The sequence below is a fragment of the Pavona decussata genome, unplaced genomic scaffold (genome assembly GCF_977016875.1).
Source record: "Pavona decussata unplaced genomic scaffold, jaPavDecu1.1 SCAFFOLD_602, whole genome shotgun sequence".
Lineage (NCBI taxonomy): Eukaryota > Metazoa > Cnidaria > Anthozoa > Scleractinia > Agariciidae > Pavona > Pavona decussata.
In genome coordinates this window covers 5,878,763-5,902,264 of record NW_028145860.1, presented here as the reverse complement: position 1 = coordinate 5,902,264, position 23,502 = coordinate 5,878,763, and the positions used below count along the sequence as shown (strand labels likewise).

Here is a 23,502-nt window from a genome sequence, read left to right as displayed (position 1 = left end):
GGGTAGGGGAGGCGTTATTCATTTTATGGTGGCGTGCGGGTTATCATTTTCATCGAAACACGTGACGACATTTTCGTTGAATCAATATTGTTGAAGCAAAAGGTAACAATCAACATAACGCTGATTACGTCTGATAACTGCTGATCGATAGTGGGCCGTCAGCTTCAAAAACATCTGAATTTTTGCATGTTGATACCAACATTGCTCTCTTTCCTCTCTAAGAATGCCATGGACGTTTTCATGTATCCCTCTGTCGCTCACACTTTTTCTGCCGGACTAGCAAGGTATGTAAGAGAATTCGTTTATTGAACTCCTCTTATCGGCTGTCGTTTCTTGGGTGGGCTGATTGTCACTTATTCACTGAATCGATCGCGTGAGAACTTTTGAGTATTGTTTTGGAACAGTAGCGAAATAGGGAATTTAAGGAAGGCATTATGGAGAATCGAGGATCAAAATTGAACAAGGCTCAACGGCTTCACTTATGCGTTACAGGTGATAGGATTAGAATATCTTGGCTTCAGTTATTTCGAGCGCCAACTCCTTCCTCGCTGAAGGCTCTCTCGAACTTCCGCTATAATTATTGAACAATCTTCTTTATATGTTCCACTGTCTGGCCGACCGAGTCTTCGAAAGTGAAGCTGAGTTTTTATTTAGAAATATAAATAAATCATTGTTCAGAAGTATTCTTTGTGACTAACAATTCGTTACCAAAGAATACTTTACATTCGAGCATTCGCCTACAGTCCTAGGTCAGGCGAGTTCATGATAAAAAGTTGTAAAAAGTTATATTTTGGGATTCAAATTTTTGATGACCATGACCCCGTGAAAACAAAATTCTAATGTGTGACGATTCAAATGAAAGCTACTGGACAGTGCCTTCCTGTGGAAATGTTTGGTCTTCAGTATATTTCAAAATCGAATTTGGGTTGCTCCCCTCAAAGGAGTCATAAAACCGACAAACAATGGCGTGATCTCGTCCTTAATCGGTTTAAATTGCCAGAAACTGAGAGAGCTGTTGTTTGGGACATCAATACAGTTAACTCGTAGCCTGAGGGCAGCCTTATTGACTGACGAGGATATTTGCGATGTCTGGTTTATTTCGTTTAAGACATCGCAATACATTTTTGGTTCACACTCGTGGGAACAACTATTATTCACTTACAGGGTATGAAACCACTTGTTAGAAAGTGATTTTAAAATCGTACGTGCTGTGAGAAGTTCACACTTAAGTGACTTACGCTGAAAAACAGCTGTAATAAACAAAAGAGCTTCCGTTGTGCTTGATCAATATCAGTAATTTACATTTAATTTACATTTAATGGATTGACTCTTAATTATGCAAACGAGATCACGATTCCCTGTAATTGAAATATTGCACCTCTTAAACATTTGTTAGAGAAGCTTTCTTGTAACTAAATACCAGGAAAAATCCACAACGTATTTTCTTATCCGTTTTTTGTGCATCATGTGATTGTACTTAACGGTTTATACTAAGTAATGTTTATAGACGGAAATTTATGTTGTGGTAAAACCACTTTGTGAAACCTATCCGAACAGTTTTTTCAGTTCTGTTGTAAGTGATGCCCTTATCTTTTTTCGGTTTCTTGTCTTTCTTGAACAAGCAAAGGACGCAAAGGAATCTGTAGGAGTTGACTCCCACAGAGATGTTTAGGTTTTAAATCCAAAGTCTGTAATAATACTCAGTCAACGACAAAATCCGATTGATAATCGTTATCTAAGTTCTACATATGGGTATTACAGATATCCATATCCATAAGCGATATTAAAATGTTCTGCACGCTTTTTCGCAAGATTTTTGATTGTGCGAGGGTGCGGCCGGCGATATCTACAGAGTATAAATAATTAGAGGTCAGTTACAGATGCTTATGCTTGTTTGCATTCAGACAATTCTTCAGCAACTCGATAATTAACGTAAGTACTTAATTATAAATGATACAAACTGATCAGATCCAGTTGATCGCGTCGATTGATTGAAGCGAATGTGATATCTAGAGCGTATTCAACAGGATAGAGAAGTACCTTAATATAATATGGGAATTGTAGGCATTTCGCCCTTCTAGTATTATGATAATTGTGGATAACTACTCAGGATGGTCGGCAGTGTAGCCACGACCTTCAGGTCGAAAATAATTAGCCACTTGACCGACATTCGGAAATCTTAAACTTTCAAACACGCAAAAGCCATCAACAGTTCAACAGCCCACATTAAAATTTCTTTTTAATTGATGCCTATTTTACGTTAATGCGATGCATACGTTCTCTCAGAAGGAACTTTATATAAACTTGCATGAACTGTCATGTAGTTATCTCGTGCAGTGCCTTTCTTTACGAAAGGGAGGAGAAGACGGACATTTTAGTTAGGTGATACTACTTCAAGTGAAAACTTAACCCGAACATTATTTCAACATTTCAGATACTATTACGTTACGGGAACATAACTTGAAGAATTGTCCAATTTGACCTGTTGTTACTCCCAACTGAGCCCTATAAAACCACAGGCTTGAATCACGAAATATCGCTCTAACTTTTTCGTCTGTAATTGAAAAGCTTAGTGGAATTCAAACTGATTATTGCAGCCCAAAGAATATTGCTATTTTGATCAAACTACTCTAGTTGCAAAACAAGCAATATAGAGCATGTTTCGTGATCATGTTGCTTAAAATGTTGTCTATTAAAAGTAAAGCTAAACTGTTTTTTCCTGAGGGCTTATTCTGCGGTTAAAGAGAAGAAGATCAACCAGCGAAACACCCTTTTAAATATAAAATTGGAACGTTGCCTCGTATTTTTTTTTCAAAGAATGTGAAGTGAAAAGATTTCAAATAGCAAGGATTTCCCGTGCCGCACCAGCAACAAGGGAAGGTGGGAAGGGGTTGCTCTCCCTTATAAGCTATGTAGATATGTGCGTCGCCAAAGGGTCTGGTTTTTGAGTCGTTTTGCTCTGAGGATTGTAACCATTTGGGTCTGAAAGTCTGAAAACGGGTATGGATTCTAGAAACCAGGTCTGAAATTGGGTATGAATTTTAGAGGCTTGATCAAGGTTTGGAAAACCAAGCCGCACCCCACCTCCCCCCCCCCCCCCCCCCCAACCAAAAAATCCCGGGAGTAGCCCGTCTACCTCCCCCACCCCTCCTTCCCCAGTGGATTAATTTTCAGGCGTTTAATTTCATTTAAACTCATAAAATAACAATATAATAATATTTCCCGTTTTAATTTGTCAAAATATCCAAGCACAAACAGGGGTTTAGAAACCCTAAGCTTCTTACTCTGAAAAACGTGCAGGAATCTTTAACGATTCAAAGTCCATCTCAAGAATTGTAAGGAGGAGACATAAATCGGCTAAAAGGCTAAAAGGTAACTCAGACCAGCTGTTTTTGACTATCGATCGCCAAACAGGGCAATTGTCAGTTGTTTTGAATTCCCTTTTGATATACAAATTGTCTGCACAGCCAACAAGGCACTGCTAAGGACCTGAAACATCTGGCTAAATGGTTGAAGCTTGTTTATCAAATATCGTGTTTTCAAATCAAGTTTAAAGAATTCGAAAGATCCTGAAGGAAAGTTAAGCATATGAACGAAAAAAAGGGTGCGAAGTTGACCGATCCTCTTTCGATACATACTATTTTAGGTTTAGTTGCGGCAGGTATCGTTGCAAATTTATTGCATAGCCGTCATTATACGAATTGGAAACAACAGCTACAGCGGTAAGGAATGTCAGGACTCTAAGGATTAATGTGTTGTAGAAATTGTCCATTTTCCAAATTCACTGGCTAATCATACTTCTTACAAGTGCTGAGCATCGTATTGTTATACAGGCTCCTCCTTTTCCTCACCCGCGCCACTGTTTTACTATAAGTTTGCCACACACACAGAAAAAAAAAAATAAATAAATAAATAAATACTAGATAATTCTGTACTACCAGTCATGATAATTTCTCATACTTTTAATGTTTGTCATTATTTGAATATTCTGAAAATCCAATATCAATTTTCTATTGCGGCGTCTTTTGCAATCTAGATTTCACGGCATGTAACATCAATTACCAAGAGACTCCCGCGAGTCAGGCCTTGTCCAATACGTACATTAAGCATTATGTTACCTAGCAACCTCGCTGCATTTACAGTAGCTCCTTTACGCGATTTCGATTACTTTCGTGACCGTACAGTAAATGAACGCCATTTCCATCCTTTTTACGAACTGTGAGTTTTCCGAATTTAAGACCACCAGTTCAGTCTTCACTTGACGTTGACATAGGCTTCGTTTAAACAAAAATTATACTTGCAATCCGATTTTATGACAGAAATGACAAAAATACTCGGCGCTAACCAGGAATTATTAAAAAAAATTAATTTTAACTAAATTTTGTCTTTGCGGCATACCAAATTTGTTTAAACAATAGGCAGTAACTGACAGCTTTATAATGGACCTTCCTTTTTTTTTTCTCGTTTTATTCCGTCTGGCAAAGGAAAATATCAACCACAGGTTAACGACGTTAACATATTCTGACAAGTATGAACTGAATTGTCTGCTCCTGTTTTCGTAGTACAAAGTATTGCCTCAGAGAGAACTGACAGAACTCAAGGTAAACTTGTCAAACGTTTCTTTCACTGGAAAACATTCTACGAATACGAGGTTTGTTATATAATGCAACATTACTTTTAGAAAGTGAAACCTCGATTTAACGAAGTGCCAAGGAACAAGGGAAAATGGTTCGTTATATCGAGGTTCTGCGGTTCCATACATTTTAAAAGGCCGGGCTGGAGAATATCGTTCGTTATACCGAGGATTTCGTTATATAGAGGTTTACTAAGTCGAGGTCCCACTGTAACAAGAAGGGACACGGTAAATATGTGTTCGGAGGCCGTAAGTCACCACTGTAGTCACCGGTCATCAATTCTGTGAAGAACAGTTGGAATTTTCTTTCATAAAATATGTACTCGAACTTTCATATCATGGGGAAATGAAATGCCTTTTGTTTCCAGAAGGAGAAAGATGTCGTCAGTATTGAGAAGGAAATACGGTCAATTGGGTTAGCTGAAAAAAACGAAACAGAAGCCTGGAAATTCGGGGAATTAGAGTTCTTAGTGTTTCCTAAAATTTTCTGCCAAATCCGAACAGAACAACTGTGTTAGCGAACACAAATAGCTCTTTTGAGAAAGCGCTGTTAAAAACACGGAAAATGTTATTCTTAGAACTTTTGCTTAAATGTTCTCGTTGCACATCCCTGTGACAGGTGTCCATTGCCCAATATCATATCGTGACAAAAAAATTAGGTAGAGAGCCATAAACTTGAATGAAAATTGATCAAGAAAGTTGTCGCCTGCAGCAAGTGATAGCCATTATCTTATTATGGCATAGCTCTTTCAGAAGACATTTCTCATAAAGGAAAACAGCTGGGATTTACATTGTTCTTGTCGGGAGAGATTCGTGATGCGTTCAACCAAACCACTTATATCAGAGAACAAATTCTCCTATCTTGTTCCCATACTCTTCTTATAAAAGTACTAGGGAGACGTTATTAAAATACGAAGATAATTCACCTTGGGTGATCATATCCTTAATTCTCATGACCTCAGGGGTTGAATGAGCATTGATAGTACAAGGAGGAATTTGATGCTGATCATTGTTAGGGCTTAAAGGGTTAAGTAAATTTCGGCTTGATTTTTATAGAACTGAACATGGGGCTTTAGGCGGAAGCGAGGCAACTGTATCGTCAAAAAGTAACTGCAACTTTTTTTATTACCACACATTAGCTGAAGTTGTCATTTAAGTTAATGTCTCAGTTTTAAATTTATGAGCGCGCCTTTCAGGCCTCCAAGCGATTCCGGATACACATTGTCTTTCCACTCTGAGCAGACTGACGCCAAAATAACACTAACGATTGTGCGACTAACATGGCATCTGATTACTAATACACTTTTAGGATATTTTTTCACTTTAACTGTCGTCTTCTAATCATTTACCGGACATGCTTGATAGAAATAAGCGAAATCTAAGAAGTTAGCCAAGTAACGATCAGCAATCGTACAAATTAGCTGTTACACTGCTAACTGACACAAGGACAATTTGACCATGATCCTCCTGTAGCAGGCGTTCGGTTGCGTGATCTCACTATTGACACTGGAAAGTGCGTCGAGACGGAACGACAAACGGAAAGGTGAATATCACTGGTCACGATAGTTTCGTCTTCTCCCGGAACAAACAATTGTTAGGCTTTCCTGTGTGAACTGGTTCCCCTCCTCCCCCACTTACAAAAGTGATGTTGTTCCTCTTCTGGCAGTCTCCCCCCCGCTCCTCCTCTTCAACCCCAGTTGATTTGGGCCCCAGTTTAAATTAACCCTGAAATAAGCTGAGCTTGTACATACTGCATGTGAAAATAATAACAAAAAAGGGTAATTATATAAGAGACATCATGATCGGAAATGAGATGATCTTACACGCTAAAGTAAACTTTCGTCTTCCAGTTGCATGACTTTATTTGGTAGTCATTACTCCAAAAAGGAGTCGTTTACCTCCATTTGAGATTTGAAGTTAATTTAATCTTCCTTTTTAGGGAAGTAATTAAGGAGTTAAAATGACTTCCAGAAAAGATAGTCTATTAAAAGCAACCTGAACCACAATGCATTCGGCGTATTAAAATCTTGGTCGTCATAAGACAAACTTCATTCGTTTTCGTGTCCCCTTGCTGCTTAAAGGTGAGTGGTTCATTGTCGAAGTATCTTTATAGTTACTAGTTTTGTCCTATCATCCATGCAAGGTCGCAAAGACAAGTAATTAGTGTGTTTTCAAGTTACTGGACTCGTGATCAAGATCATTCTCCTTCACCTTTTCCCTACAAATTGAGTTCACATTACGAACAGTGCGCTTTGTAAAAATTGCTTCATTCCCTATGTTTTGAGGCCAATCTGCGCTTATATGGTTTTTGTTAAACGAACCTGATGTTGAATGTTATTCAAGAGGCGTCAAAATATTGAGTCCTTTGTGAAATTCGTATGAAGTTAATTAATGTGACTCGGCGGGTACGTGTCGTATTTGCCTTTCTTTGTTTTATTTTTGACAAAGGAAGAAAACAGCTTCAAATTAGTTCTTACGGGGTGAAGTTCCGCTTTCTAACCGGAATACTTCCTTTATTACCAAAATGGAAGTTTTACTCATCACACCTTTTCCGTTTCACAGCTGATTCGACAATAGTCTTCCCGGCAAAGCTTGCGGGCCGCACTTTGTACAAGTAGTAATACCCTTGTAATCCGGTTAATACAATGGCGTACGCGTATACGAACTACAGCAGCCTTAATGTTTCCATTACCGTGGTACCTGCCAAGCACATAGCATAAGTTCATAAAACGTTACTTAAAACAATGTGTTCGAGTTCGCGTCGTTACCGGAATGCGCTGTCGGTGTGGCCATGAAAGTGTAGTGATGTTCGTTATGATGCTGCATAAAGTGGATGAAATACTAAAGTAAATTTGACCAGTCAAAGAAAGCTATAAATCGTTAATCTTCTGTAGTACTATTAATTATGCTGTAAACGGGACTTTAACTTTGAGTGGCAGTGGATGAAATCAGGGGCTCCCAACGAGAATATATAAAGCAGACCTGTTGTTTTCTAAATTCTCACATCATTTTATTGCAGATTTGTGTTAGTTAACACACTTGATCAGTTCTCTTTAGCTGAAAATTTACATTGCCGGAAATATTAGGGTAGCGAATGTTATTCCCTGAATTTACTCGGCTGCTGTTGGCTTTCCGAAAATACTAGCTGACGTTTTTTCCCACTTTTATTAATGACGTATTTACCCCTCCGGCCGAAAACGAAAGGAATTAGATTTTCAGCGATGCCAAACTTTTGAGGTGACCTTTCACCAAAGAAAACTCTAGTTTTTCTTTCCTAACAGACATACGAACCATTGCCTGCCCCTGACGAAATCCTAAAGTATGGCTAAGATTAAAGCCTTCGAAGGATGTGATCCTGTGGTATTGTTAATTATGCTGTTAAGGTGGTTGTCCATTTAAGTCTTTCAGCCGAATCTGTACATGGTACTGTTTGTTTTCACAAGAATACATTCCATGCAAGCGGAATTTTGAGGAAAAAAAATGGCCTAATTTGCATTTCGACGCGTCTAGCCGTATAGGTAAAACGGTTTGATGGGGGAGGAAATACACAAAGATTGTCTCAAAATGTTAAAAGTCGTGCTTCGAGAAATTTCCTTGATTACGACCGACTAACCACGCACGAATCGAACGCGGAAGCGACGATCTCAAATAATGATAACAAACTGAACAGATAAAGCCGGCAAATAAAAGGGGCCAAGGTCGTTGCAAAATGAATATCTTTTTTCCCTGTTTTAACGTGAAAAGCTCTGACATCCTCTTCAGTATTAAAAAAACCCTCATCTTTTCGAAAGTTAATTTTTACTAATTTTATACATTAACGTTTTTCTTGTTCCTTAATTTAGACTGGCCATAAGCTGGGCATTGTGATTCACATGCGGCGCCGAAGGCAAATTTTCTAATTGCTCTGGGAACGACAAACGACCTTCAAGTGTACCGCGCCCATAATAACACTTGATTGCTTTAAAAAGGATCATTCAATGCAGCTACTAAAAAACAAACAGCTAAACACATAATTTTGACTCGTCGTGTCACTGAAAGAATAGAGTAACACAGGTTATAGAAGTGACCAAAGGCTGATCAAACTACAAGACTTTTTAGCTCCAAATACCGGCCGGCGATCAACGTTACAACTCTACTGCGCACACTTCCGGACTGAGCCGGCGATTACCACTTCACTATCGAGTGTTAGTTCGTTTGGTTATATCTTTGGATTATGGTTCAGCACGAAGTCATAAATCATTATGCCTGCTAATGCCTTGGTTATGACTGTTTCGTTATAATTATAACTTTGATAGCGTGAAAAGAAATTTTTCCGATCATTTACATTTTAAAAGGTACATTTGCCATTTACCCTTTTTTTATTAAGAAAGAAAAACTACCTTCTCAATGCCATTATACTAATGAACAGCAAGTTTTTCCTGTCCTTAACTCTTTCATTTCCAAATCGCTCGAGGCTAAAAAGTTTTGTTACAAAATTTCGAGAAAGTCTGAGTTCCTCAGTAACTATGCGCCGTCCCATTCTCGGACCGTCGCACTGCTCGCTAGATTTGCATTTGAATGGTCAAACTTTAGGAGTTTACCAACAGGCTTAAAAGTTAGAAACAACTTGTACAGCATAATAAACAGCACCACAGGAAAGTACTGCTCTGTTGCTTTCATTTAAATGGTCACACTTTAGGATTTCATACACAGGCTCAAAAGTTAGAACCACCTTGTACATTAATAAGCAGAACCACAGGAAAGTACTGCTTAGTAGCTTTCGTTTGAAAAGTAAGAACCATGATACAGTAGCGGACGTTTGGCTTAGAATGTTAACTTAACATACAAAACGACAACCTCGAGACATTTTGGGTGAATTGACTGTGTACCAGGACACAGGGAAAAGGTTCAAATACCGGGTCCCATTTTTTTAAAGAGCCATAACTTTATCCAGTGGATAAGTTGCTGTCAATCGGAGCAAACAAACTCAAACTAATGTATTTTGTACGATTTCCGCACAGCCCATTACTTTATTTTCTGTACACTCTTGTCTTTTTCACGATTTGTTGGTCTATATACAGCCACTATTTCACACGTTTAATTCAATGTCAGATGGCGACTAATCCAGTGGATTAAATTATTCGCTCTTTGCAAAGCTAGGGCCAGGAAGTTAAACCTAAAATTCAACATCCATTAAATTAAAATATTGACCAGAACAAAATAACCTGGGGTTTGCGATAGAACAGCTGATCCAACACATACTACAAAAAAACATGGCATTTCGCTCTTTCTGTTTTCACAGCCGTTTAATCGTGCTTCTGGTTGTTCGAGCGGTGTCATCATAGCCACAAAACATAGTTGAATCAATGAAATCGTCAAAATAATGGTTCAGTTTTGTTAACAATAACCCTAATAATGCACCGAGACTAGTATTAATTATCTTTTGCTGGGGATGGCTAGGATGGAAATGGATTGCAACTTGAAAAAATTTGCCAGTTTTTTCAAGTTTCTACTGTGTATTGTAGGGAAGTCGTCATAAACTGCTTATAGTTTGTTCTTCCCCGGATAAATCCCTTGATATTTCCATCTCGGTGCTCTAACAGCAATTTCATGTTAGAAAAAAGGTTCTTTGTCAATTATTTGAGCCATTTTGAGGAAAATATAGCAAAATCGCCGTGACAGTGTCCCTTTAACTCACAACCGTTGGATAGAGGTAAACAGGAAAAAATTAGCCACGTACCAAATTTCATTTTGCAAAAATTGCACCAAATGAAAGTAACTTTCATATCAATCATTTTGTATCACTTCAGTATTTTTTTCACTGACTGATATGTTGGAACCACCATGTACAGCATAATAAACAGCACCACAGGAAAGTACCGCTCTGTAGCTTTTATTTGAATGGTCACACTTTAGGATTTAATCCACAGACTCAAAAGATAGAACCACCTTGTACAGCATAATAAACAGCATCACAGGAAAGTACTGCTCGGTAGCTTTCATTTGAATGGTCACACTTTAGGATTTCATTCAGAGATTTAAAAGGTAGATCGGCACCACAGGAAAGTACTAGTCGCTAATAGTAAGGTCAATTTCATTTGAATGGTCATAGTTAAGATTTCCAACACACAGTCAAACTGCGGATAGCGACGGTTTGACTATTTGTGTTAAAAGGACTAGGTTAGTCATTTTTATTAAAACCCTGAAAAAATAGCCCTCAAACGTTGCTATGTTAGACACTAAAACGTTTTTACAAATGCCTTGTAATTTGTATTACTTGTCATGGTAGAAGTGGATGTGAACTTGAAAAAAAAAGGCAGATGTTTTCAAGTCGGCCTGTCGTTATCTTCTGCAAGCGTTGTCTTATGCAAAAAGCACTGAAAACGTATTGAGCTCGTTCTTTCTTCAAGAACTCGCTACAAAGCTATCTTTTAGTGTTATTTAAGCATTTTGCTCATGGGAAAGGGGACGTATTCGAAAGTTTTGAATAATTTTGAGATAACACAAACAAAATCCTCGCGGTATACTTATCGTTTTATCGCGTTTATTTCAGAAAAGAACAAGAACGCCTTGGCTTGCATAAAAATTGATACGAGGGGTTGATGAACATTCATCATGTTATATGATTCTTAGTTTTCATTAAGATAGGTGATCTTCTTGCGTAAATGACAACTTCTTTGTAATTTACACTTTCCGACTGATTACCGTGGCTGGCGAAAAAGGTGTGAATTGTGAAAAAAGGCGACAAATGTAATATTCTCGAATGTAACATTAAATATGATTACAGGTAATGTCTTACAATATACGAGCTCATTCCTTGTCGGCACAGAATGAACAGTTGATAACCGAAACCCAAGCAGCAGCTACTTATTATATCCGATTTTTGTATTTGAATATCTTTGCCCTTTCCACTGACGCCAGGGGTAAATTATCAAATAAGATCGGCCATTTTTTACAGGCTACTTTCTTGTGATTGGTCCTTCATTAACAGTGATTGATAGATCTTTAATTAATAATTTCTACTAAAAAAAATGACCGAGCAAGGTTTAAAGAGTAAATAGTGTTTGAGTATAACAGAAGGTTATGTTTACTCCAGGTTGATTCTTAAATTATTTTTACATATTTAGTGAGTTTTTTGAGCTTTCGCCGGTTTTTGCATTTTTAGAACTCAGAAAATTCTCTGTTTCAAAGAACATCGAAAAGCGACGTCGATATACCAGAGAGCTGCTGTGATCTTCCTAAAAATCAAATTGGTGAGTAATCTAAATAAGTTGAATGCGCATTATGTGAGCGAGCCTAATTGATATAAACTTCACCAAGCGCTATTATAAACTTGGCGTGGGGACCATTGCAGCTGGCCAGCGCTTGATATCGCTTACGAAGACTTGTGCCTTTACATTGTGACTTTTTCCGGTTTCATTCTTTTTGCTATCTATAAAGATAGCGTTCCATTGTGATCTCTCACACGGTATTCATAATATAGGAGAAAACAGAGCTTTGCCAAGCCGCGGGTTGAAATCGTCCGCGGACATCAAACTCTACGAACCTTGTAATTTTTACTGAGGGCAATTCATGTGATTGGGGTATATATGAGAACAAGTTCGTTTATCATAGATATACAACCGTTTAATCCAACCCAGCAAGCATTTTATTGTTTTTACAGTTGACTTCAATGTTGAGCTTTTCAACATCGTATTAACTTGAAGCTGATGTTAAATTATTCAATATATCTGCTCAACTGACGAAGGCACACAATAGTCTATCCTATGAAATGAAACGATATCTCCTTTGACACCAGTAAAAATTCAAAAGTAGTAACTCCGTTTACCCTAACAATATGAACCAAACAAGCCTTTTATAAAATATTCTGAATCATCCTAACAAAGAAAAAGGAAAATTAAAAACCAAGTCCGTGGTTAATGCTGTTACTAGGGCAATATACGATTCTTCATAAAAAGCTATAATCTGTCAAATCAACACATATATATTTCTTTTCACACTTTTTCGGTCACTGTATTTCCTTGGAAATGTTTCATCTTCATCTACACCAGAAAGCTCAATTTTATGAAGGTTTGGTCTCAAGAACATTTAAAAATTTTGTTTTAATTAAAAGTTTTATTTGATGTGTGTTATTCTGAATAAACCTACACTGAAAATACATAAAAATTAAATGTTGTATACAAAGGCTTGCTGAAATTTTTGAGTTGATTTTGAAACATACAAGATCCTAGCGCATAAAAGATTAATAAAATTTTGTGAATATTCAAATAGAGTCCTGTCAGGTCTCCCGCAGTTGTTTGTCAAGCACACATACAACAAAAACGCTGTAAAAATTGCCGTTTTGGCCAGCAATTTCTCAGACGTATTGCAAGCAGAGAAATTTCGAGTCCTGCCTAAAGATGTGGAAAATTCCGCCGTAAATTTTTTAAGCGCCTTAACATAGTTACACGTACAATGGCATATTTTTGCTTAATTCTATTCCAGTATAAAGTCAAATAATTCTAATTAATTTAAGCCTTGACTAGCGTTTTTACCCACGATGTTTGTGAAATTAAGACTTACAGAGACTTTCAGTTTCAATTTCAACCAAAAAAATCGCTTACACCATTTATTATCTCTAACTTCTTTAAGACCTCCTATAGGCCTCCATTTTCAATTATTACCAAATTAATTCCCTTTCACCCCCATGTATTATCCCTGTCACCTTTAATGACTTATCTCGTTGGAGTCCATTGCACTTAGACGACGTTTTCAAAAAGTTAATTTAAAATAATGCATTTTTGACTGTGACTCATTAACATTACGCGCTTATGTGTACACGACTAATTTTTATCAATGATTTGAAATGACAGTACTCCGTGCTTATTCACACGCCGTTTTGTTATTCATTGTCATAAATGAAGTCGAATTATTAATTCATGACAAATTCACGTATTTCCCCGCTAACAGTTTGCCGTTGATGGCAAAACGGTGATGACTGCTTTTTATTTGCCCCGCCTCGCCCGTAAAATTATCGCCTTCCGTTCGTGTTTTTGACGAGTTCTTTCTTCTGATTGTAATGAAAATCACTTCTATTGAGCTGTCTTCTAATCAACCGGATACGAAAGGAGAGAAAGTTATAATAATCCATTGTTCGTTGAAAAACTGGCAGTTTATTGGCTGAAGAGTATAATAATTATTATTACGTGTAAACAGTCCTTATATCACTCTGTTCAGCTTTTTCCGCTTTCATTAGGAAGGTGAAAGTCGTCCGAGTTATATGGTCTTTTCTTCGCTGTTTTCTGAAGTCGACTTTTTACCCAGAGAATCCTTTAAAATAGCGTGGAAGTACCTGTTAATTAGACATCCTCTCAAACAGAGGAGTGATCGTTTTATCGTGTATTCAGAAGTCCAAGTGACAACTGCTTGAGAGGTAGGGGGTAATATAATTCATGATTAATTTTCTAAAGAGTAGTTTTGCTATTGACCATGTCATTCGAAATTAAGGCAAAAAAAAATGATAAAAATGATAATAAATAACCAAAAAAACCCACTCAAATTCAAGAGATCGTGTGAAAGTACATCTCTCACTCTGTCGCTTTCATTTGAATGGTCAAACTTTAGGGATTTTACACAGATTCAAAAGTGAGAAGCACCTTGTACGGTCATAAAGGATTTCACCCATCGACTTAAATTTAGAATTAGCATCGGGCTTTACGTAGGAGGTGAGAAAAGCTTTGTCATCCTAACATCATGTGTAAAAGCGAGAGCATATTTAAGGAACTTCCGCTTAGATCTATTTTAATTTATACTTTCTTTTCAAAGTTCACTCCTGTTTATGTCAATTTGATTGTTGTTGAAGCATTTTTTTATTATTCGTGTCCGGAGCAAAGCTTGATCATCAGTAAAATGTAGCAGACCGTTAAAAGGCATTCAGAAAAGTTACGTGCAAAGAGGAAACGTGTGTTGACATCAAAAATTTATGATTAAAAATTAATTCAAACAACAAATGTTCTGTAAACACAAGCGCCTGATAACAGCTACCATATATTTAAAGCTATCCTACAGAAGACTGTTAAAAAAGTTATATTATTGTACTCTTCCGCATTGTTACGTTATATGTATTGAATAGATTTTGAATTGTCCGTTTAACGGTACTTAATTTAACTACTGCGAAAATTTTGAAGTAGAGTAAAACACATAAATGACAAGTGAAATAAACAAACTTCGTCATGGATCAAGGCACTGAGTTTATTTCAGTGGAAAACTCAGTTGATAATTAAAAAAAATAACTGAGTCAATTTTCTTAATTCATTTTCGAAATAAAAGTTATTTAGGAAATTAAAATATAGAAATTGACTAACTTTTGTATTTATAGTAAGCGGGAAAAGTAATTAAAATTCCATGCACTCTGTCAATAGATGTTGCTTCGTGAAAAGCTAAGATAAAATTTCCGCTAAGAACGTTAACTTAATTCAAAATTGAGATTCATATGTGAATGGTAACTTTACCTTTTTACCCACGTGTTTCTCTTCAGATTTTTACCTGGATATTAATAAACCTAAATTAACGATACTTCAGTGTCAGCGAATTTGTCAAAACTGTAAATACATGCCTCAGTTTTGTTTGAAAACGTGACACATCTTAGAAGAAAATAGAAGTTTGAACGTTCGCCAAATTTATTTTAAGCACCATTTGAATTCGATGAGTTGTTTATATCACGTTGTTGTCTCTGGAAAAATCTTCCACTAAGCAGTGTATGTTCTTGTTCATTAATATGGCAGTTATTTAATGACTTTTAATTCTTTGGGAAATGCACCTGTACAACAGGCCGTGTGAGTCTTTTCCAAGTCTTTTTCAAACCCTGTCGGGTCATCTACATGTAGCCTTTATTTTTGTGAAGTTCTGTGTGACTACTCTTGGCAGAGAGCTGTTGAGTAGCTAGTACTTTTCTGTAGTGCTGCTCTTTATAATTATAATGAACAAGGTGTTTCTAACGTTTACTGTGCGGTGGTCTTGTTTGTTTGTAATAAATATTCAAGCAAAACAAATTTCACAACTCTTTTTTTTAGCCAAACCTGACTCCCTGGTCAGCGAAATTTCATGAATGACAAGAATCCATTCCGGCTTATTTACCTCTGTATTAAAACTTATTTGTTTGCTCTGATCATAAAAGGCAAATTGAGAGCTGGGTTATCTCAGTGCTTACCACAATTATTTTCTCAACATTTCCGCTCACCGGGAAATGTTATCTCCATTGTTAGTGTGCATTTAGTTAATCACGACCAGCCTCTGTAAGTAATGGGTTATCCTAGGACATTGATTTTAATTGAACAATATTCTTTTTTGTATTCTGAAAAAATGAAGATTTATTTACTTTATTTGTTTGCCATCCTTACATTAAGATGACAAGAAAAATAATTTCTTACAAACGTGCATTAAGATAGTGGTGAGAAATCATATTCTAGCGCATTTACCTCACCGTGGCGAGTCATTAAGCCTGTTTTAAAGTAAATATAGCTTATTTATGGAATTCAATGCTCACAGTTTTTTTGTGGAAGACTGTAAAAGATGGCTGGGAGGTTCCACTAGACAACTTTAGTTATATTTCGAAAGTCTTTTACAACTTTCGTGCAAAGGTTTGTGTCAACACTAATACGACGATCTGATATTGGTGAATGTTGGCTTCACCATGTCATTATTATGTGGCAAAGCCAACATTTTTCACTCTTACCAATCAATAATCGACTTGGATAAAGCACGTACGTTTATCTTTAAGGGTGCAATTTTAAGACGACAAAACTTCACGGTTGCGCACGTTTTACATGTTACCCTGGGTGTAACTTTGCTTTATCGAATTTTGATTGGTTGATTGCGTTATTTGCGCGGGTTATCTATGGATGTTGTGATTGGTCAGGTGTGATATCTTTGATTTTACAATAGTAAGAGATTGAGTAATCTACATTCTACTTTCCAAGTGACAGTCGTTTAGAAATTTCTCCTTTTTTTTTTTTCTAGAAACGTGTGATTGAACGCGAATTTGATACCACATAAATAATGGAAACTTGGTTGTGAAAAATAAACCTGCCTCTTTGCCAACAAGATTTATTTCCCTTCTACACAATCTACATTGCGTTTACTTTGGTCTTTCGTGGAAGTAAAAGAAAAGATATGAATATATTTGTGAAAGAGTTTCAAAGTTCTACTAATAAGGTGCACGGTTTTGAATAAATTATCGTTCCTTCTCTTTACGCTAAGTGAGTTGTTTTTGTCTATAGTTTTCCAGAAAAATCACAATCAGTTTTTTTACTTTATGTTTTTTGAAGCAAAATGGTTACATAGAAAAAGAATCTTTTCATTAAAAAAAAAAACATCGATCTAAACAAAGTAATTTTTAGGGTACTAAGTCCAAAATCTCAATAAAGGAAAATGCCCAGAACATACTCCGTAAGCGTTGAAACATGTTAATCGCTTGAAGCTAAAACTGTGAATAATAAGATCTTTTGTGTCTTTCAAATTTCCATTATTTATCCAAATTTCCACTGAACTAGAAGAAACTTACAATGGAGGCTACGTAGCGCGTGGGAATGGTTAGAAATGGTTTTGATACGAGGGAGTTTCCAACAATATTTTCTGCATAAACTCTCTTAATGATGTCAGTCCTCTTAGTTCCAAAGTGCGGCGATTTCTATACTTTTCTGTTAATCAGTTCTCGAAAATGTAGTGAGCTTTTAGGTGCCGAAAATACGTGTATTTGACGTATGTAAAGACAAATTTCCGAAAGCCTGCTTATTGTACCACTCATCTATTGTAATTCGAAAAAGATATGTTTTGCCTAACGATTTTTCGACAAATAAATTTGTACTCCGACGCTATCAATGGTCGACTTATCAAACGAAATGTGCGTAAAATTACTTATGCTTATTCCTGACCAGTAATTAACAGAAATGTGCATTTTGAAAGGCATGCATTTGATGTGAAAATGGCAGTGTCTATCCAACTGCCAAGGCCATCATGTTTTAAAAATTAATTTTTTTAGAAGTTTAGGGACCAAGCGAGGTTATTTGTAATATAAAATATACTGCTGTTTTATTTCGTGACTAGAACGTGGCTCAAGTAAGCAGTTATTTAATGACACACGCTTGATTATCGTTATCTTAGCCATGTCGTGATTCGTTTATATGTTCAATTGGACTTCCAGGTTTTTATAAACATCGGAAACACGAAACAAATGCGACAGAAAATTCCGTTTATTCTATAAAAGCACTGACACTGTGCCATCTTGGGTTTTCAATTTGGTGTCATTTTCGTGGGGACCAGATCGAAACAATTCAGCTTCAAGGACAAAAAAGCTTAACCCAAAGTCAACGACAAATCAACGAGGTATGTTCTGTGAATACAAGTGGATAACGTTTTGTCATCTTGATTTGATTTGACATATCAATCCTACGTTTGAAGAATGCATTCTCTTTACTTAATTCCAAGTATTTCTTTTGAAATTTACCATGAGAATTTAATTTGAAATTTATCCTGAGAATTGGATGCTTCATCTACACAATATCCCTTAGCTGGTCATCCGTTTTTCTACAGTATGCTTCTTTCTGACAACATGCGTGCAAGAAGAAATAAGATTTTATCATCCTCTTGAACAAGTTGCGTAACTCACACCTGTCACACAAAAAAAAACAATACAAGAAAGAAAGAATGAAAAGAAAACTTGTAAAACAGAGAGGTATTTTTATTGGTTTATTATTATATAAAGAATGGCTGCATGTATTTCTTTTTTTCGAGCTCTTTCCATTGTCAAACATCAACAAATCTTGAAACGCAAACATTCCCTCCAATATCACCCACTTCCCACCCCACCGCCCGAAAATAAGCTTTCCCTAAAAAATTGAACCCGTAAAGTGCGCTTTGAACGAATATAAGCCTTGAGCTCATATTGACTTGATATTTTCGACTTAAAATGTTGCAGCAAAAGCATACAAATTGCGTGTGTAAATGTTACCTAGAACTGAGGGAAAACTTTATTACTAAAAACTTTCATGCTCATGGACAAACTTTGCCGCTTGCAATGTGGTTCGAGGTATCGTGCACTATTTTCCAGTGTAGTTCAATACTTTTAACAGAATGAAGTTTGTTGTAATGTTTGGTGAAATATTTTCGAAGTTTTTTCATTAATTTTTTACCTTGTTCCCTATTGCAAATCAGATGGGATTAGAGATATTTTGTCTTAAACCAGGAAGTTTGCTTTCTTCCCACGGAAATTAACGCACGGTTTTGAAAAGACCTTGCTCTGTTCGTTCATAATTAAAGGCCTGACACGTACTCTGTTTGTTATCAAAAGCTCTTCAATCCGTTATCTAAGTCACTGAGTGCATTTTAAAACAAGTGTTGGACTTGCACTCAATACCGGCTGTAATGGTTTTTGCGGTAGGATCGAATGTCACGTATATATTTCTTCATTGATGCGAGCCTGATATGACATCCAAAGAGTAGCAAGTTGCAAAGTGCAATGATAAATTAATGATTTTCCCCCTGTTTTTCAATGATGGATTGTATTTGGGATTTTGCAACATATCACTGATATCACTGATACTGTTAGGAAAACACACCCAAGAAGGACATAATTTATTTAACAGCCAGTTTAATTCACAGAATTTGAGCAGAATTGATTGATTGGCTGAATGTAGGAAAAGTTGTAGACTCTGTACCTAAGATTTGTCTGCTGTTTCCATTGGTATCACCGTGATGGTGATAGACTAATAAAATAAACACGAACATGAACAATGACATTGATTATGATACCCGACAATTATTTACTTCAGAAAAGTTGAATTCGATTGGTCAAACAGAGACGATTTTTATTTCATTACAGACAGTAGTAAAAGTTAAAGTTTATTTTGAAATTGGGTTGCACTCACGTTGAATTATTTACATATCATATGAGTGTGGCTTATCTCAGAATATCAATTCAAAATCAAAATTTGAGATCAGGAATCAAATATCACACTTGCCAGGGATCACAAGAGATTTAGCCTGACTATCAGGTCTTTCATAAAAGCTTGATGCAGACAAGGATTAGGTATCTTATTGTGCAATTTTGTGTGATCAAGCATCGATCTCTTTCACATGTTTGGAATTAGGGATCAAAAAGTGGGATCAGCGATTAAAAACACATCCCTTGTTAGGAAACTAATGTTAACAGATTACATACTACCCATATCACAAAGCAAAGTAAACAAATTGATTGTGATTATAATTACAAACACGCTCAGCTGAGTGTGAGAGCAGAATTGTTATCGTTTTGTAGAAATGACGAACTAGCACCCAAGAGGGATGTGATATTGTTCAAGGGAGGATGCTAATCATTTCTTAATTAACCCGAGGCCTTTTCTTTATATCAGAATTGACGAGTTTTGAGTGAGGACAAACTGCTTTCCCAGTCGTACGTTTAGCAGGCAATCATGAAGCCAACAGGTAAGTTGATTACTCTCCATTAGGGCTTCCTAATGGTACTAAAAAATAAAGGGCATCATCGACAACTTTCGGAACTTTCGGATTTGATCCGTAGATTCGAAAGTTAGAATCACCTTGTACAGCATTATAAGCAGCACCACAGGAAAGTACCGCTCAGTAGCTTTAATTTGAATGGTCATACTTACGGATTTCATCCAGAGACGCAAAATTGAGAACCACCTTGTACAGCATAATAGAAAGTACCACGGGAAAGTCCTGCTCAGAAGCTTTCATTTGAATGGTCACACTTTAGCAGAATGGTCACACCACAGCAGAATAAATCGTACCACAGGGTAGGTTCGTCGTTGATTTTATTAACAGACTCAAACGTTAGAACAATTTAGTCAGAAAGCATCACAGTAAACAGCAACACAGAAAAGTAATGCTACTGAAGCACTTAATTTCATTTGAAACGTGGCACTGAGTTACAAGATAAAGTCACATCACGGTTACATTCAACTCGAGATTTATCTGTTCTAAATTGCTTTGCCTGCCGGTAAATGATGTCGAGGAAACAAAAGTTGTCAGTTTCCTCGTCCCCCTGTGTTTATTTTAATAACAGAATACAATCAAATGTAATTGAATTTTTACCGTTGACTTTAGCCGGTTGTTATCACTTCCACCTCACAGAAGGCTCCAAATCATATTAACCTCCTTTTCTGCATGAATTCCTGTGTTTTTAATTTTTCTCACCAACCACAGGAACTAACAGGAACAGTGAATCTTAATTTTAAAGTACGTATTTAGAACTCTCCGATTTTTCGAGCAATTTCTTCGGACCAAGTTAGCAAGTCTTTTATAAATAACGTGAAACAGTAAACACGACCTCAACTGAAGGTCGCGTGATTTTGTAGTTATTCGAGCCACTTTTGTTTATTTTTGGATGATTAAATCTTTTACAGATCCTGCGCATACTTGCAGCATTTTCGTTTGCGGTCCTCAATTTGCAGTTTATTCATAGCTGCAGTTGAACATCCACTGAGTAGTTGAAAGTGTTTTATTCTTATTTTTCAGTCAAAAATAAACCATCTATCCCAACACTTCCAAAGTAAACGAGAAATACTATACTTGCTTTTTTGTCCCAGAAGTATCTGTTGGCAGGAGGTACAACAATCGATCCCCGGATGTAAAAATAAGTCAGCAATAGGTACTAACAAATACAGTTTTATGGGTCTCCCCGGAGGTGCCACCTTCCTATACGACCACCTCTCATTAACGACCTTCTTCCGTGGGCGACCGCTTAGGTTTCATAGTTTTCGGGAGGTTCAACTGTAGTGCGGCAACCAAAAGCTAAGGCACAGACTGCTACTTTGTAGTTTGTAGCACGTCTCACCCTCTACTCTTCTTTCGACACACTGAATAGGCCATTTCCGAGTTGCTGTGAACCTCATTATGATAGCGAGGCTAAGTGCGAAGCTTTCCATATGGAAATTAGTTTTGTTTGCATATGAATGAAATTTAATTTTCATGATAAAAACTTTGCACCTACCCTCGCTTTCATAATGAGGTTTAAAGCAACTCGGAAATGACCTATTATATCATCCCAAGACTACGAGACACCTTTGAAAAAATACCGACAGCTATATTCTCGACTGCACTGTCTTTTTTAATCGCCTAAAAAAGAGAAAAATTCTTGGGTTCAAGAATTATAGAGCCTACAAGAATAATTGCGCATGTATTACAGATCAATCGAAATCTTTTTTTCTTTTAACAGGCCTCCTGTTTTGTCCTTTTTTCTTCTTTTACAGAACTTTCTGCGCTTTCCAACACAACAGAAAACTCCACAGCGGAGGGTGGTGGATTTTCTATGCCACCCATTCCACCGAACATTACAATTGCAATAACCATTATTGCAGTTACCAGTTTTATACTGGCATTGATCGGTAATGCGGTCGTGATTTACATCGTATTCACAGTAAACCACATGCGCAGTTCAACGAACACACTTATCGCCAACATGGCCATTGCGGATCTCCTCATGACCATAGACATACCCTACACGATCAAATGGTTTTTCGTGTATAATAAATGGTTTGGCACAGTCATGGGTGACGTTTTGTGTAAGTTTTTTCATTCCGCTATGGTAGGATCCATAGTCGCCTCGGTGTTAAGTTTAGTGGCAATTTCTCTTGACCGAAGCTTTGCAATTTTGTTCCCGATGAAGACGATCATGACACGAAACGTTGTGCGTTTCTCGATCACTATGATCTGGCTGTGCACCCTCGGATTCACGGTTCCAGCTATGATGGCGTCCAAGAATCGACGATTGGAGGGAACAGACATCATGGTTTGTGATGATGAAATGGGCTGGGAGACGATGTCAGAGCACACCTTCGCTACTCTTCTCTTTTTGATCGGTTACGCCATTCCGCTGATAATCATCGCCGTACTCTACGGCTTGGCAGGGTTACGTCTTTGGAGCAGAAAACTCCCCGGCCATCGAAACTTAGGCTCGAACAAAAAAGCCCAGTCCTCAAGTAGACGGGCGACTGCCATGTTAATAACTGTGGTTATTGTGTTCGCTCTGTCGTGGCTACCATGGCAAGCGTTGGAAGTGATAGATAATTTTAACAAGCCATTAATGCCCAAGATTCCAATGGAGTTTTACATGGTCGTCCCGTGGGTGGGTTATGCCAACAGCGCTGTTAATCCGATTCTTTATGTGATATTCTCAGAGAACTACCGTCAGGAATTTTATCGCGTTCTTTGCAGAGGTCCAAGCAGAAAGGATCGCTACAGGAAAACAATCATTAGTAGAAGCACCACAAGAACAACCCGTAGCTCTCGTGCAAGCTCATTGGCTGTAAGTATTCCCCTTCACAAACTCAAAGAGGAAGCCAATCACAGGAGGGATGGTCCTGATTCACCAGTCACACCAACACCAACACCGTGACACACAGCAACATTGCACTGAATACTCTGACACTGAAACATCAAAAAAAAAAAAAAAAAAAAAAAAAAAAAAGGAAAAGAAAAGAAAAAAGTAATCATACAAATATGGTCGGTGGCTGGACAAATCTGCGCAATAGGCCATTTTCAAGATGGCGTCATTTTACTACAACTACTTTTCTTTTCAAAATTTTGTAATCCCAATGGACAGCAAAGAACAATAGCTCTAATTAGCATGAGTAAACAAAAACCAGAAGGATTCTGGTAGTTGTAGTAAAATGACGCCATAGTGAAAATGTCCTATTTCCTGGCAGGAATTCTTTATCTCCTAATTTTCTTACTAGACAAGTCTAACGTTGACGACTAAGACCACAAGACCAAATGTAGATGTTTGTCCAGATAAACCCCGAGTCATTTATAATTTTAATACCCTACAATTACGAATACAGGCCTTGAGGTTATATGACTTCAAAGGACATTTAACGGTTTATGTTCGGGAAAGA

The 23,502-nt window shown here is 37.1% G+C and overlaps 1 protein-coding gene across 8 annotated transcripts; it reads left to right on the top strand.

The window, feature by feature from the left end:
• Positions 1–78: 78 nt before the first annotated feature.
• On the top strand, positions 79–23,169 carry LOC146449655 (allatostatin-A receptor-like). Of its 8 annotated transcripts, none has more exons than XM_085101727.1 (4): positions 79–102; positions 223–284; positions 19,999–20,071; positions 21,859–23,169. In XM_085101727.1, the coding sequence occupies exons 3-4, from the start codon at positions 20,059–20,061 to the stop codon at positions 23,001–23,003; spliced, it is 1,158 nt and encodes a 385-aa protein (XP_084957853.1). In that variant the 5' UTR covers positions 79–102; positions 223–284; positions 19,999–20,058; the 3' UTR covers positions 23,004–23,169. The 8 variants fall into 8 exon arrangements, with proteins under 8 accessions (XP_084957853.1, XP_084957849.1, XP_084957850.1 ...); XM_085101723.1 differs by lacking the exon at positions 79–102 and adding an exon at positions 11,778–11,865 and having other exon boundaries at positions 109–284; XM_085101725.1 differs by lacking the exons at positions 79–102; positions 223–284 and adding exons at positions 4,039–4,601; positions 11,778–11,865.
• Positions 23,170–23,502: the final 333 nt, after the last annotated feature.